At 38.8% G+C, this 16,637-nt stretch overlaps 1 protein-coding gene and 1 long non-coding RNA gene across 3 annotated transcripts in view; one reads left to right on the top strand and one right to left on the bottom strand.

The window, feature by feature from the left end:
* Positions 1-16,637, bottom strand: part of LOC308390015 — a 215,319-nt gene that overhangs the window by 157,469 nt on the left and 41,213 nt on the right. The gene's annotated exons all lie outside the window — the stretch shown is intronic.
* The window catches only part of rbks (ribokinase), a 57,842-nt gene that overhangs the window by 12,082 nt on the left and 29,123 nt on the right, over positions 1-16,637 (top strand). For both annotated transcript variants that reach the window (XM_080870208.1, XM_080870209.1), the window contains exons 3-6: positions 9,059-9,191; positions 10,197-10,260; positions 10,575-10,637; positions 14,119-14,283. In XM_080870208.1, the coding sequence (XP_080726334.1) occupies positions 9,059-9,191; positions 10,197-10,260; positions 10,575-10,637; positions 14,119-14,283 (425 nt within the window). The remainder of the gene's footprint in view (positions 1-9,058; positions 9,192-10,196; positions 10,261-10,574; positions 10,638-14,118; positions 14,284-16,637) is intronic.

Here is a 16,637-nt window from a genome sequence, read left to right as displayed (position 1 = left end):
GCAGTACAATTAACTGACAGACAGCAGAGGCGCACACGCACACACACGCTCCTTTTCTTTTTGCTTCTGCCATATAAACACCCAAATGTAAGGCAGATTTCTGCAGTGTTTAGTTTCAAATGCATCCATCAGGCTGTGCATGTTGTTAGGCAGTAAAAGGTTGTGTTTGATTGGCTGCAATCTGCAGCGCACAGAGAAGAGGTGCAGAGCGGTTCAGGTTTTGAACCCATTGTCAAAGCCATACAGTGCCCCCTACAGCTCACTGAGGTATTGTTATTATTTTTTATTTTAGCTTCCATTTTTAGGCTATTTAGATCAAATTGCTTTCATAAGGGTGAAGTGGCCAAGGTAGAAACCATACAAATTCAAAACATATTAGAAGCGTAACAAATATAATGTAAGATACAAGATATACAACATGATGGTCTAAAACCTGCCACAAGAGATACTCTTAAATACACAATATGCCCTCTTCAATACATTTATTATGATTCTTTTAAATTTAACAACACAAGTAACCATAATCCAAGGTTCAAATCCAAGCTTAGATTTTTATGAAAAATATTGCATGTGCAAGGTGAGTAATAAAAAAATGCTGTTTTCCCTTATATATCATAACCTGGAATAAAAAGCATGTTAGACTGCTAACTTATCCAGCATTGCTTTATGGATAAAAATGTAACAGTGCTTTTTCCTGTGAGCAGTCACTAATGCCTAACTAAGTAAGAAACTTTGCAGTTGTAAAGGAAAAAAGAGATTCACAGTAGACTGAATCACCACTCTGTAAAAATGATATCACCAAAAACAATTATCGGCAGGAAAGGAGCTTTTTTTGAGGAGTTATTCTAAGGAGACAGAAGCCTGAGTATCCTAACATTTTCATGGATTAAATCCAAAATACACCACATGTCTCGTCCTTTCAAAACAAATTATATGGTTTCTTTATTGTTTTTACAAGGGCTCATGTAAATCATGTATTGTAAATTTTATGCTGAACTTCTTACATTTTTGCCCGGGTAAGTAGCGTCTATTTATATTATAAAAAAAATAAAATAAAACCAAAACAGCACCAAAAACTGAATTAAAATCCAAATTCAGAATACAACTGTAATAAGTTGGGTTATCTTTTTTGTTTTTTAAATGACTCATTCAGTCAGTTAACTGCCAAATTGGTCTGACAAAAGGTTTTGGTGATCATTGTCTAAGATATTCAAATTCAAATTCAAATTTTATTCGTCACGTACACAGTCATACACAGTACGATATGTAGTGAAATGCTTGGACAATGGATATGACAGGATACACTTAATCTCAAAAGTTGGAAAATCCCTGTTCTCTGCAGCCAAAACAGTAAAACAACAACAACGAAAAACCTTAATAAAAATAGGGTAGCACTATAAAATACAATATGAGCAAAAAGTAAAGCAAAAAGGGAAATACTCAAGTTAAAGCTGAAAGAACTGAATACAATAAAATAACTAAAAAACATAGAATGACTTGAAGTAAATGAATAAAAACTGTTTAATAAATGTAGTAGAAACTTAGATGTGTAATTCAATAACTCTGTTGCTTTCGTGATAGTAGGAATTTAAGATAAGATAAGATAAGATAAGATAACCTTTATTAGTCCCACACGTGGGAAATTTGTTTTGTCACAGCAGGAAGTGGACAGTGCAAAAGTTATGAGGCAAAAATTAGAATACAATAAGAATAAATACAGTACACAACTGTACAGAATAGAATAAAATAAAATACTATACTATATACAGTAGAATAAAATAAAATAAATATACAATAAGATAAAAATAGAATACAAATACAAATACTATATACAACTGAGTAAAAATACAACGATGACAGAAAGGATTATTGCACTTAGTATTATTGCATATGTATGGATGTGTGTGCTTGATCAGTTAAAGTCTTTATTATGGAGTCTGACAGCAGTGGGGAGGAAAGACCTGCGAAATCTCTCCGTCCCACACCGTGGGTGCCGCAGTCTCCCACTGAAGGAGCTGCTCAGTGCTGTCACAGTCTGCTGCATGGGGTGGGAGATGTTGTCCATCAGGGATGACAGCTTAGCCGCCGTTCTCCTGTCACTCACCACCTCCACTGGGTCCAGAGGGCATCCTAGAACAGAGCTGGCCCTTCGGATCACCCTGTTCAGTCTCTTCCTGTCCCCAGCAGAGATGCTGCCGCCCCAGCAGACCACGCCATAAAAGATAGCAGAAGCCACCACAGAGTCATAGAAGGTCTTCAGGAGTGGGCCCTCCACCCCAAACGACCTGAGTCTCCGCAGCAGGTACAGCCTGCTCTGCCCTGGAGAGAAGAAGATGTCCTAAAAAACTGAATATAGTACAATAACATGGCTTCATAAAATAAAACAAAAAAAAAGCTGACACTCGGACTGAACGAGAACAAACACAACTACAAACCATGCAGATTGGATTTTTGGTTGTTTTATGCCTTTAGCTTTAGATATCATTTTATCATGGTGATCAATTTGGGTATTTTATATACAGTCATATGGAAATGAATGTACGGCATCTTTTATTTCAGTAGCTTATAGAATCACCTTGAACAGCAATATCTTGAAGTTATCTTTTTATGTATGACTTTACTATTGTTCTCACATCATTTTGGGGGACGTTTGGCCAACACCTCTCAATGCTACTTTAGTTAAAAAGATGTCTGGGTATTTTTCCATTCACAGCTCCTTTAGAATCCCATCACAGCACTTTGGTTGGATTGAGGTTTGCACTTTTAATTGGGCCATGGCAACAACTTGATTCTCTTTTTCAGCTGTTCTGTTATAGATTTGCTGCTGTCGATTCAATTTCTGCAAGGTACCCAGGTCCTGTGGCTGCAAAACAACACCAAATTATCACCCCACCACCACTGTGCTTGACAGATAGTATGAGGTGTTTGTGCTGATAAGCTGTGCTATTTGTTTTTGCAAATGTGCCATTGGACTTTATGGCCAAACATCTCCATTTTAGTCTCATATGTCCAAAGGACATTATTCCACAAGTCTTGTGGTTTGTTTAGATGCAACTTTCTACACTTAAGCTGCCTTGCTGTGTTCTTTTACAGAGAGGAGGTTTTCTACTGGCAACCCTTTCAAACAAGCCATAATTGTTCAGTCTTTCTATAAATGTACTGTCATAGTCTCATAAACTTTAACATATAACATGCTAACAGAGGCCTGTAAACTCTAAGATATAGCTCTTTAGATTTTTTGTTACTCTAAGCATCCACTCTGGGGAAGATCAGCAGCTGTCCTGAATGTTTTCCTCCTGTAAATAATCTTTTTCACATAGAGCGATGGATGTTACATTGTTTGGCATAGCCTTGTAACCTTTGCCTTATTTCTTGGTGGGCAGCAGCAACTGAAGATCATTGGTGATATCTTCCTCCTTGAAAACACCAGACCTGCAACACTTAATACATTTCTGTGAAAACAGTAAGAATGTACTTTATTTCTTAGCAGTCTTGGAGTTACTGAGAAATAATATATATTACATTACTGTTTTTTGTAAGTAATACTTAATGACTCCCTGAAGAAAGTCATTTGTCACACTTCTCATTGTTAACAGTTAATAAAATCACAAATCTCTACCTTAATGAAGACATGCATACAATCTTTCTTGGAGTGTTTAAGCATTAACACAAAGCTGTAACACACAGCAAAGTTGAAAGCCCAAAGACGCTTCAAATTGATCGCTCTAGCTTTTAATGGTAGAAACGGATGCTTCTTTACTACAAACCTGAGTGCTTATTGTTGCTTTTGTTACTTGCTGAAGAACAAGCTCCACTGGGCCGGAGGTCAGCAAGCACTCAGCTTTTAACATCACTCATCACTCTGTGCAAAAGGCTCGAGCCAACCTTCATGTCTTTAATTTTGCTTAAAAAATAGGAGAAATTAAAGAGCCGTACTACTTCAGCCAGCTCTGCCTGTTTCCCCTCCTTAAGGATGGGTTCTTGATAGGCATTCTCCACTGAAACCATTTCTTATGAGGCTTCAGTGCCATAGGAATCTCTCAGGTCTGTGTCAGGCCTTGAGAACATTTTTTCAATACTGTTCATCTGCTGTAGATATTTTTTAGTACTGCTACTTATTATGCCCTCCACTTCTCCACTTCCCTGAATTTTTTAAGAACACATTGCACACCAGGCAGAGGTATGCTAAATGTTCAGTTCTTAGTAGCTGTAGATACAACTAAAGGAATGGGAACAACATATATGTTTTTTGTGATATTCTGCTAGTAACAAATTGCTTAAAGACCTTCAGAAACCCTGGAGAGTTCTTGCTTTAAAATAGTGTGGCTTCTTGGAAGCCAAATATAACAAAATGATGGGTAAGGCCTACACAGGAATAAAACGATGTACATTTAATGTTTAAGCTAAGAATATGAGATGAGGAAAAACATATGTATTGCTAAACTTTAGACATTCTAGCAAATCATCATAAAGGTTAATTTTATTATTTGTATTTCCCGTGTTCTGAAATTGTTGGTTTGCCAAGCCTGATATAGACCACCACGTAAAAAATGGCATCACACATGTGACTCCAACAAATGGTGTGACCACACAAATATAAACACCCACGTATACTCACACACTGCACCTCTTGTTGGTGGAGCATTTCGCCATGTCCATGTAAGGTATGCTGTCCTCACTCAGCCTGTTCTTTGTTAAATCTGCTCACCTTGTTCTGATTTACTGGAACGTCAGCTAAAAGGACCTTTGTGGACAAGGAGAATTATATAAGATGAGCACATAATATTATCCTCTGAGCCATGCGTGAACTTGGAAAAACAACCACTTGTCTGAGTCATAATAAGAGCTGAAGGTCATTACACTTCAGTTAAAATGTTTATTATGTTTAATACAACCACCCAATATCCACTGTTCTGTAGTTTAATAAAGTTTCAATTAATAAAAATGAAAGCATGACCTCCCTCATCCTATTTTGCAAGTTCACTTTGGAAGTTGTGCTTGGAACTGGAAAGACATTTCTAACTTTCCCCAGAAAACCCCCCAGAAAAATCTAAACAAAAACATCATATCAGCTTGTTTTTGTCCATGTCTGCTTCCCCCCTGTTGCTCACCAGCAGCTGAGAAATGACTTTAATGGAGATGGAGGGAGAGGGAAATGAGGGCCAGCCTGAAAGCAAACACTTCACGTCACTGCACACCTGCTTTTGGCCTCTTGGTTCCGTGGGAGAAAATGCACTAAGGTTGCACTTTAGCACATAACCGCCCTGTTTGTTTGGTACACTCACCGCAGACAACAATAGCTAAGTGTCTCTCTGGGCTTGAACAGGCGTGGGTGGGTTTATTTAGGAATTTGGAAATCTGTTTATCTTACCTGTCACTCATCCGGCTTCAGGTGGCTGTCGGCCAAATGTGGAGTAAGACCGTCATCCACAATAGTTAGGCTCATTACTTATTTATTCATTTTTTTAACAGTTTTTGGAAAGCCAAATTGGCACTTTGTCACTAACATCAGTTTCCTGAATGTTTTGATTAAAAATGAAATTTGGGCATTGATAAGGGACCTTTGTAGGAAGGATGCGGATTAATGCTCTTCCACACAGCCTTTAAACCGTTCAACACAACAAGAAATGTTAGCCATTTCACTAGCTACACCACAGTATGACTCAGTATTATTGCAAAAATAACTGCATGTTATAGATGCCTGTTGCCACTGTTAAGTCATCCATCTGTTTAAGCTTTGACTTTAGCTTTGTAACCATCACCATCTCAACACAACAACACAGGGTCAACAGAGAGACATGGATACCTGTTAATTAGTGCTATATAACGGATTAATAAAAACCAAAGATTTCTCCCAACAAAACTGGAAATCTTAGACATCTGTTAGTACAGTTAGAAAGTAATATTATTTGTCAGGCAACTGCATCCAAAATGCACCAACACTACAGTCATGGTATAGCGGACCAGTTCAGTGACTCTAGTTAACAGAGGTGAAGCCTTACAGAGTCCGAAGCGATAAATAAAAGTAGCTCTAATCCTAAAAATGCAAACCTTAATAAAATGTAAATGCATGAGTTATTGAAAGAAACCATCAATCATGGACTTTTTACGAAGGAAGAAATTAACTGTAGAGACCAAAACTACTTTTGTAGCAGGCTTTAAACATGTTAAGTTTTAGTCAACAAAATTCAGAAAAAGTCTGGTATGTTTGTTTATTTACTACAATCTGACATTTTTATTTGCCTCTACCATCTTGTGCCATCCCTTTAAATATTATTGTTGTAACTCTATTGTAAGACTTGCACAAAATGCGCTTTCAATGCAGCTATTTCACTATGGAGTTATTACATTTATTTTAAAGTGTTGTGTTTTGTGTTGTAGTTTTGCCATGCATACCATACATATCAGTTTTTTGGTAACTTAGAATAATTATAGGGGGTTATTTATCAGGGGCAAAGTTTAAGAAATTCCAACTGGTAATACAGCAAAAACAAAACACTGTAAAGGAGGCTGACTCACAGTCATTTAGACGTCTTGGTCTCTGTAAATATTTGTATCACATCTCCATGAAACTGTCTAAATAAAACTATGGGGATTTCTGTATTTTGTATGCTACTCTGGTCTTCCACAAATGCCTCTTTGGACACTTTTTATTTATGCTTTCCCCTTGCTCCAACTGGCTCCAGAGCCTAGTTCTTTTATAGGTTACATCTGTTAGGAAAAGTTTTCTCTCTCACCACTGTCACCAGGTGCTGCTCCTACAGTATCACTGAGTTTCAATTATGTTTTAAAGCACCCTATGATGACTCTTGCATTGCTTTGGTACTAGAATTTAGAGTGGACTTTTATTTTTGCTCACTTCCAGCTCCTTATTTTTATTCCTGTGTTCTAATTAGAGTAGCTTTGAGTGATTCACACTTCGAAATAATCCTTATTGTTCTATTATTGCATCTTGCTACAGCCCCTCAGTTCATCCAGTCTGAAAAAAGCCCTTTTAGATCCTCTCCCTTTGAAGGTCACTCTCCCTTTAAGCCAGATGTCTTCTGATTGGCTGCCCCTGGTATGTGCAACATTTGAACAGGAGGTGGGTGGGGCATCTGTGTGCCTTAGATGACCTTATAAGGGCAATGTTCCCAGTGACAGTGTACAGAGCCAGGAGGAAAAAAAACTGTGTGAAATTAATGGTGCATTCCTGAATTAGTCTGAAATTCCATGTTCCCAGTTGAAATTTTGTGGAACGCCCCCTGAACTCAGGTTTCCCACTCGGAAAGTCAGAGCAGACTCACAATGCATCAATTTAGGAATGATGGCACCCCTGAATGTAAACAGTAGTAGAACTGTACACTTCTGCTTATCCTTATCATCTGTGATACATTATATAAATATGGATATAGGTACATAGATATTGCAAGGTTTTGCAAGCAACAAGTTAGCTTGGCTGTCTGACATCAGGAGACAGCTTGCCTGGGCTTAAGGTGTGTTTTGATTTGGTAATCTATGCAAATAAAACAAAGTCTCTGAATGGCACATTGCGGTTCAGAGGTGGTTTTCTGTCAAACTGTTTCTGGGATTTTCTTTTGCCACTGTGAGCTGTGAAACCTCGCGGTGAGCCTCTGTGCTACCAAAACAAACTGTCTTAATGGCAGATGACATGACTGCCTCCCTTTTCTTTCTAGCTTCTGTATTGTAATGCTGACTTTGTGATTTTTTTCTTTCTGCCTTTTTTGCCTTTAGGCACAAAAAAAAATCACATTTCAGATTTCTTCTTCTGGGTTTTTGACACTTGATTAAAATGTGTCAGTGTCAGTGCTGTTCTTATTCAAGAGTTGCATGGTGCTGACACAGGTGGGAAACTTTTTAAAAAAGATGTGTGTGTGTGTGTGTGTGTGTGTGTGTGTGTGTGTGTGTGTGTGTGTGTGTGTGTGTGTGTGTGTGTGTGTGTGTGTGTGTGTAAAAATGTGTGTGTTTTATGTGTTAAACCTTTGTTCTGTTTCCTTCTTACCACGTTTTAGCCTGACTGACCTTACATCCAGTTATAGCCTGGGGTATGTCAGTTGTTTTCACACGGTTGTGCAAAAACAGCAGCATTTAGAACAACCTCTAGTGTTTGCCACCGGCTTCTCAGTTACTGGAAATCCTGGGATTGAGTGAACTTACTGTAACAGCACACCTGCCACAAACACGCTGACATACACACACAAACGCGCACAAAGGCACGAAAAAGAGCAACAACAGGGAGGAAAACAAGTTTATGACAACATTTTGCCACCCGCAAACCCTTTGGCCTCAGTCCAGCACTGCCCAGAGCCAAACCGCAGAGTCCTGACATACAACATGAAGCTGTCTGCTGTCTATGCACTGTTACTCATTACCCATTCTGGCTCTGTGATTGGAAGAATTAGGGCACAGACAGCTCCTCCTGAGGGCACCCACCTGTGGCATATCAACCTCGAGGGCAGGGGCTGGACTTGACCAAATCTCATGACTCAGGCGTTACGTGCACAGCCAGTGTCAAGTTGAGACATCTGTGGGATTCAATGGTTGCATCATTTGCAAATTTGGAGACACTTGTATTGGCACATCTGGCTGAATGTCTAGGTACAAAAGTACATTTTAAATCTATAAAGCAAGTTTCTTTTTGAAAAAAGACAGGGAAAAAACACTGAAGGAAACAAGTTTCCATTCATTCCAGCAATGTTTGCATTAAGTTGACCTCTCAGTGAAAGACCTTCAAAAGATATAATCCTCAGCAGACTCCACAAAAAAACTTTGTTTGTGTGGTTTTGCACGCTTTGCAGTGATAAATAAATAGCTTAACTAGGGAAGGATTTGAGCCCTGAAGGGTTTTCTTCACATTTTGACACTCGCAGTGCCAAACAAAACATTTTTTTTTAACTTTGATGGAAGGTTTTCCAACTGTTATGTGCAGTATGAAGAGATGAAAAAAACCAACCAAAGCATTCCTTCAAGTAGAGGAATCCTTCATTTTTTATTTTCCCAATCCCATGAGGGGTTTCTCTTTGTAAATACTATAGTTACACACTGTGTTTTCTCTCAGCAAGGCACCAAGGCTACCCAAAGCAGGGGAAACCATCCATGGTCACAAGTTCTTCATCGGTTTTGGAGGAAAGGGGGCCAACCAGTGCATACAGGCTGCCAGACTTGGAGTCAAAACTGCTATGGTCTGCAAGGTATGGCACCCCAGTCAAAGTTTGGAGTTTTTGTTGGATTTTAGCATTAATATGTGTTCTCTCTTTTTAAAAAGAAACACTTTTTCTTGTCCACCCTTTGGCTCGTCCACATCTTACTCAGTGCAGATAATCAGCCATCAGCTACCAAAGCCCACCAACTATTTAACAACTCTTCAAAACCTTTTAGCTTCGTTCACACTTCAGTCATTTCACTCCATCGACTCTCCATCCTTCATTTTCTCTTGATCAATACCGTACCACATGCATACGCCCACCTACACTTGCGCGCCTTCAAACAAGCTTATTCCCATATCGTGCAACCCTGAGTCTCCAATCAGTAAGCTCAGCATGGCCTTTCAACCTGAGCACTAAAGCACCAAAGCCCCACCTCTGTCAGAACAAAGAGGCCCGATCGATAACAACCCAGTGCGGGAGGAGCTCTCCGGGCATGGGGAGAACCCAAAAATAGACACCCGGGCTTGTCAAAAACAGCCAAGATGGAAGGCCGCTCTTCAAAGAGAATGGGGCCAAGCAGCCAATACCATCCCAACCCATCATCACAGGCAGTTAGAAGTGCCCGCATTTTGGCACGTTTTTTGGAAAGCGTGGGTTCGAAGTAAGCGCCTCGGGGCAAGGTGGGGACCCCTTCCACAACCCAAAGTAGCTACAGATGTGGACATCCCAGAGCGGATCAGGGGAAGAGGGGCAGGAGGGAAAGAAAACGAAAGCGAGGTGGGCATGAAGAGGCGTGAAGGCGGGGTTATCGTGTCTTCAAGGCTTGGCGCAGCTGGTCGTGTGTTTGCGCGTGTGTGCGTTTGTTGACTTTTGTGTGTTCGTTTTTGCACATCTTCGGCGGCGGCACCATGCCAGTATGCTGGCAGGGCACACGAAAATCCAGCCCAACAGAGATTTGAGTATACCACTTTTCAAAAGTTGCCGCTAACCAAGTCTGACCCAGCTTGACACTCTCTTTGTTGTAATCGTTTTGCCTTCAATCTTTTCTAGGTTGGAAAAGACTTCTTTGGAGACAATTACATCCAGAATTTCAAGGACAACGGCGTCCACACAGGTAAGAAAGAGGGTTTTTCCACGTTGCGTGCCAAATTGGTTTCCATTTTCATGGTGCATTGCAATAAGTTCACATTCAGAGCCAACCTTTTTCAGTCTGCATTTTGCCAATTCTTTTCAAGGTTTTTTGGATACACTGGCAAGTTCTCCCTATTGTTAAATCATTTGGCTTTGTTAATACTGAAGCTACTGAAGTTCTGCTCTGAGTTCTGACAGTTGGTAGGGTTTCTATTTTAACATTTTACTTGCCAGAGGTATGTATGGTGAATATTCCATTTTGCAGGAACAAACAAATACTTTCATTCTCTGTTGCAGAATTTGTGAAGCAGAGCTCTGATGCAGTCACAGGAGCTGCCTCCATCACTGTCGACGATGCAGGTAAATTCTACCGCTAACCTACAGCCTCGCTCACATGGCCTCCTCTATGTACAGCCTAGAGTGCATGGGGGCCTGTGAGTGCACTGTTTTTTTTAATACACACACAGGACAGCTCAGCCCACTGAGTCACTACTGCTATAACACCTGTTTATAGTCATAAAAACACTTGGACGAACACCAGCGTCAAGCCCTCCCGAGTATCCACCAGGAACGCAAAGATGTATCAGCTGATATCAAATGATAAAGGATGCCTTTTACCAATGTTCATGGCCAGTATGTATATTTTGTGAGTTCAAATATTTTGCAATGAAGAGATGAAAAACTTTATATAGGGAAGATTTCTTTGTTTCCCTGGCACAAAAAGGGGATTAACCTGAACTAAAAAAAAGTTATTTTAAACTGTGGTGTCAGTTTTAGACTTGAATTTCACTACATATGCATCTGTGATGTCCACACAATAAGATGTATGGACAGTTGTGTGTTTAACTGTGAGCCTTTCCACATGGGGAGCAATTTCTGTTGAAAACGGTGAGGATATTAAAAACATCTATGAGAGGCGAGGTAGTAGGTGAGGCTGAAAGTGGCACTTTAGTGTTTAAAATGTCTATTAAATCAATATCATGCGTTTAGCTATTTAAGGATGTGATGAGTAATAAAAATATATTTTTTAAAAAACAACCGAATATCAGAGATTCAAAAAAATTTGAATTTGAATTTGAGATCACGTTTGTAACAGGTAACAAAACAAAACAAAAAAACCCCCCTCAAATTACAGTGTACTTAGAAATGATGCGAAATTAAATAACAATATCAAGGAAATGCCTTTAGTTTTAATGTAAATGGAGTGTTGTCTACATAAAATAAAAATAAAATATTTTATATGAAAATATAAAATAGTAATTTAATAATATATCATTTTTAATAATAATAATAATAATAATAATAATAATAATAGTAATAATAATAATAATAATAATAATAATAATAATAATAATAGAGATTATGTTTTTCGGCTGATGCCGTGATGTCTGCCTTAGGCATCTCTGCTTAGACCGCTGTCCCCATTACACAGACAAGTGGTAGAAAATAGGTGGATGGATGAATATCATCATGATATCTTTGATCACTTAATTCAGTCATTTAAAAAAAAAAAAGCTTCAACATAATTTTTAGAGATTATAACATACTTTAATATTATCACATGAAATTCTTTAGTTTGTGTTTCATCCTGTGAGATTTAAGTCATCATTGGTGATCTCCCAAACCCTACCCTCACGCTGTCCGAATGTGCATTTTTTTTTTTTTTTTTTTTGAAAAAATATGTAGAAATTTGAGTTTTTAATATTAAAAATATTAAAAAATTATTATTAATCAAAAGAAAATAAAAACATACATATAATACAAAACTATAATACAATTAATTATTTATTAAAGATTATAATTTAAAACAATTTTACCTCTTGACCATCACATCAGATGTGCTTTTGCACCAAAGTTTTTGCTTGTTACATGTTTTTTACTCGTAGATATATTTTTTTTTCAAGGAAATAACAGGTTCAGAATCCCTAAGGAAATTATGTTAACTTCATACTGTTGTTTGTTTCCATTTACACACAGCCTAAAAGACTCACGCTTAGGGACTTAATTATTTATTTTTCCAATTCCTTTGTTGTAGTTAACGCTAGTCCTCTCATTTATTCATGTTCAGTCTTTCTCTACCACCCCGGCTTTTTTACAGTCTCGCTGTTTTAAAATTGAATATGGATTAACCAAATGACTCGCATGGACTGTCTAAAATGCCTCAGTGGGGTTCCTAAAGTTCATAGACTTGGCCAAATGAAAAAATGGCCATTTCCGGTGCAAAGACAAACAATTTCCCTTTAACTTATTTTAGTTCCTAGAAATCCCATACATGGCACATCTCTATTGCTGCCGTCTTGTTCAGGGAACTGAGTATGGGTTTTGCGTCATTCTTATATTAAATGACAAACTCTGTTCTGCTTTTGGATATTCCAATGAAGGGAACACTACAAGAAAGGGAACAGGGAATAAAATTTCACAAGTAAGAAGTTGTTTTACAGTATTTTACAGTTACATGTTACACTAGCTAATACTTTCTTTGACTATCCTTACACTTTTACTGACAAGACATTGAGCTATATTACATAGACAGAATTATAATATTAATTTGTGAAAATTTTATTATAGAACTGATACTACTGAGATTCATGTTACTTTATTTGTTTCGGTAGATAGATTTGGTTTGCAGAGTTGAGTCATCTGTCCTTACATGCACAATTTTGAAAACACAGACAGAAATAAAATACAACACTCTGCCAAAAAATGAAATCATACAAGATGTACAAGCTAAGATTTGTTCCTCTGAATGATGTCTGCTGAAACAAAGTTATTTTTACACTGTGTTGTTCTACATTAAGCCTTTCCAGAAGGAAGAAACTGAAACTCACTCTAAAAAGAGTGTGAGCTGTCAAGTAAAATCAAACCAGTTAACTGCTGTAACTGTCTGGTATGTGGTGTCCAGCTGTCGCTCACCAATCAGCATAATTTGACTGAGTGAATTTCAGATTCAATTAAAAAAAGTGTGATAAAATCATGGACATAACCACTGTGAATTCTCCCACTGGTTTTAAACCTCAACATTAGTCTTTTACCCTTTGCCATGTTGGTTTTTGAGCCACGAATGACTATCTGTGGATGAGACAGTGGCCTCCTAAATTATTGGTTAGCATGTTTCATCCATAAACTGTGCAGGTGTAACAAACACATACATACCAACTATTTTGAACATAATAAAATTCACTAATTTCACACACTTTTATAGACAGCCTCAAGTGGCCATTAAAGCAACTGAAGTTTTTGTTAACTTAGTGTTAACTATCAGCTTTGGAAACTGCTGCTTGAAAGAAAAAATAGGGTCTTCATATGGAAGTCTACTCAAATATGTCAGAAACCTATTTCTCCTGTTTGCTAATGGTCTCACACTTTGCTTCAAAGTTCAGTTTGAACTGTTAAAATAAGTATTTAGATAAAACTTGCATTTTAAATGTAACTGGATCTTATTTCAGGTGGTTGAAAAGTAATGAAAAAAATCTGTGAATTATTATCATTTTTAACTATGTAGAGAACAGTGTCTCCAAAGGAATACATGCATTAGGAAGCTCAGATACACCTGAGCAATGTGGTAGATGTTTTGATGCTTATTTCCAACTGATAGCAGCAACCGGGGCAGTATCTATATTTATATATTTGTCTTGAAATACACTCCAAAGCATCCTAGTCTCAGGGAGAAGTTCCTGCGGTGGAAAATCATTGCTGCTTAGAAAACAGAAATATTTCCTGTCTTTGTAGGCCAAAGTTTAAAAACTGAAATTTACATTTCATTCTTCTCATGTCATGGCATATTGATGATTTTGAAAATTCCAGTGGAGTCTCACATGTCTCTATGTTCGTTCACGGACAGGTGAGAATGCCATTGTAATTGTGGCCGGTGCCAACATGCTGCTGGGTGCAGAGGAGCTACAGGAAGCTCTCCCAGCCATCAGCCACACAAAGGTCCTGGTATGCCAGCTGGAGATCAGTCCACAGACGTCCCTGCAGGCGATGTGCATGGCTCGCGACAACAAAGGTGAGCCAGTATATCCTCCTCACATGTTTCTGAAGTCAGAAAGTAAATCATTTACCGAGCACCTTTTGCATGCTGAGATTTCAAAGATTTGGAAATCCTCAGTACACGTTTACTCAGTATGATGTATCCATACAGAACAAAGAGTAAACCTATAGTAACACAATAGTCATAAAACCTCTCCCCAAAACAAAAAACAGAGGGTGTGGTTATTGTGGACTCATGTTGTTAGAATAGATCCTGGTAGTCCAAAGAAATATCAAAATGTCTGTGGAATCTTCTCAAACTACTTGTGCAATCCAATCCACTTCACAGAGGCCATCTGTGTGCTCGCTATGTTCCAAACCTTCATAATTTTGCCAAAAATATGACTATATAACCGCTTCTGTCCTAATCCTCATTCATGACCATGTTGAGCCTCTGGTCATACTTGGCTAAGCTGAGGTTTCACACAAGCCTCCTTTCATGCATTCACTGGAAAAAAAAAGATTGGAGAAAAAAAAAGGGAGAAAATTTAGTCAGGTAGTAATAATTAGTTGCTCTCATTGTTTATTATTAGAATCTGTTCCAGCTGCTGTGATTTTAAACAGACCGCAACCCAGAGGAAAAATTTCCTGGTTACAAAAGGAAGCTAAGATATTACAGAAATGGGCCCCACACGCATTTGAGTCTCAGAAGTAGCAAGCAGAGGCAGCGATGACATATATCTTCACTTTCTGTTGTTGTGTATAAAAATTAGTTGTAACTGAGAGCTTTCTAGTTACAGCCCTGCAGAGCTTTCAACAGTGTTAACCACTGAGCCACCGTGTCTTTCAGCAGGAAAATGCCAAAACATTATCCAGCAGCAGGGCTCCGTAGCAAGAGTCCAGTTGCATCCAGGCTTTTCAACAACTGAAAGGATTTAGAGCATTATGACCACAAAGACATGACAATTATTGAGCTTGACTTTAAAATTACATCGACTGGTTTCCCAAAGAGTGCCCCAAAAATGTAATAGCTGTTAAAGACTAAAAACTGCTGAATATGAAAATTGTCTGAATTTTTCAATTTTATGACTGCTGGGATAGGTTCTTAACCCCCCACCCGTGATGCAGAGAAGGTGGAGATATATGAATGCAGGAATGGATGGATGGAAATATAAGATTTAACTTGCTTGTTCCACAGCGATAGATGTCACTGACTCTACTTAGCATTCATGCTGATTTTATGACTGGTAGTCATTTGTGATAACGCTATATTCTATGACAAAAACATGGAAAAACAAAAATGGACCTCATATCATGACTCACCGGAAGATGTGTCTGTTATTTCTTCCCATTCCTCTCCCTTTCTGTCTGTGCTTTGGCTTGTTGTGGATAGTTAGACACTATCTGAAATCCCCTTCTCCTACACAATTATGATATCAGAACTGGGGAGGAAAGTATTGCGAGCAAAACCATTTGAATCTTTTCCACTAGTATTCAGCTCTGTCTATGATGACTTTTTGTCTCATTCTCAAGGGCTTTCTTTCAAAACAGAAACTTTTTTGCCTTCACATGTGGTTGAGAGGTAATAGTTTCAAAGGTTTCCCTTTCTTTAAGGGAACTCTAAAGCAACTGATTTATGAAGCTCAAGTAATTACCTCACAGCACAGTTGCATAATCTCGTTTTAAATGTGGTTTAATCAATCCTTTATGTACCTTTAGATCATCGCTTTGGCTTGATAATCTGTTGCACAATGTCTTCTTTGTAGGCTAGAAAAACACAGTAGAGACAGCTCAAATCCTTCCAAATCTGTCATGTGACTTTGCTGTTTGTATCCCACAATCTCTCCTTAGAAAGAGGCTTCCCACTGACTTTTATCACTTTAGCAAGTTGAGCATGAGAACTTGACAAAAGCATCTTTTCACCAGAGTCGCTGCTGCTTCCCCCAATCTACATTCACCATCGCATGCGCACACACATTTGTAGAGCAGGTTTCGTGCTGTCCGGCATCGACAAAAGCCCTATTTTAGGCCACCGCCCTCCCTCTCTCCCTCCCTCCCTCCACCTTTCTTTCATAACCAGGTTACCGAGCTAATCATCTTTAACAGCATCCTATTATTAGCAGCGGTCCGCGTCATTCGAGACGTCTGGGGAGCCTCTCGCTCCTGTCATCAGGGCCTGTCGTCCATAATCGCTCGCTGCAGGCTGCCAGAACGAACGAGTCGCAGCCATCGCCGTGTTGCAGATGGGATACCCAGATGGCCTTGCCGAGCGCCACCCTCCCTCCCTGAGCCCCCCTTCCTCGGTGCATGGACCGTACCACGGGATTAGGCTCAGCATGTGGCGCCAGAAGAGAGGCAAGGCGAGTGAAGATGCTTGGCATCCCACCTCGA

Source organism: Rhamphochromis sp. 'chilingali', assembly GCF_963969265.1.
Source record: "Rhamphochromis sp. 'chilingali' genome assembly, chromosome: 21".
Lineage (NCBI taxonomy): Eukaryota > Metazoa > Chordata > Actinopteri > Cichliformes > Cichlidae > Rhamphochromis > Rhamphochromis sp. 'chilingali'.
Note: the sequence above shows the minus strand (reverse complement) of the source record. Positions and strands in the feature narration are given on the sequence as shown.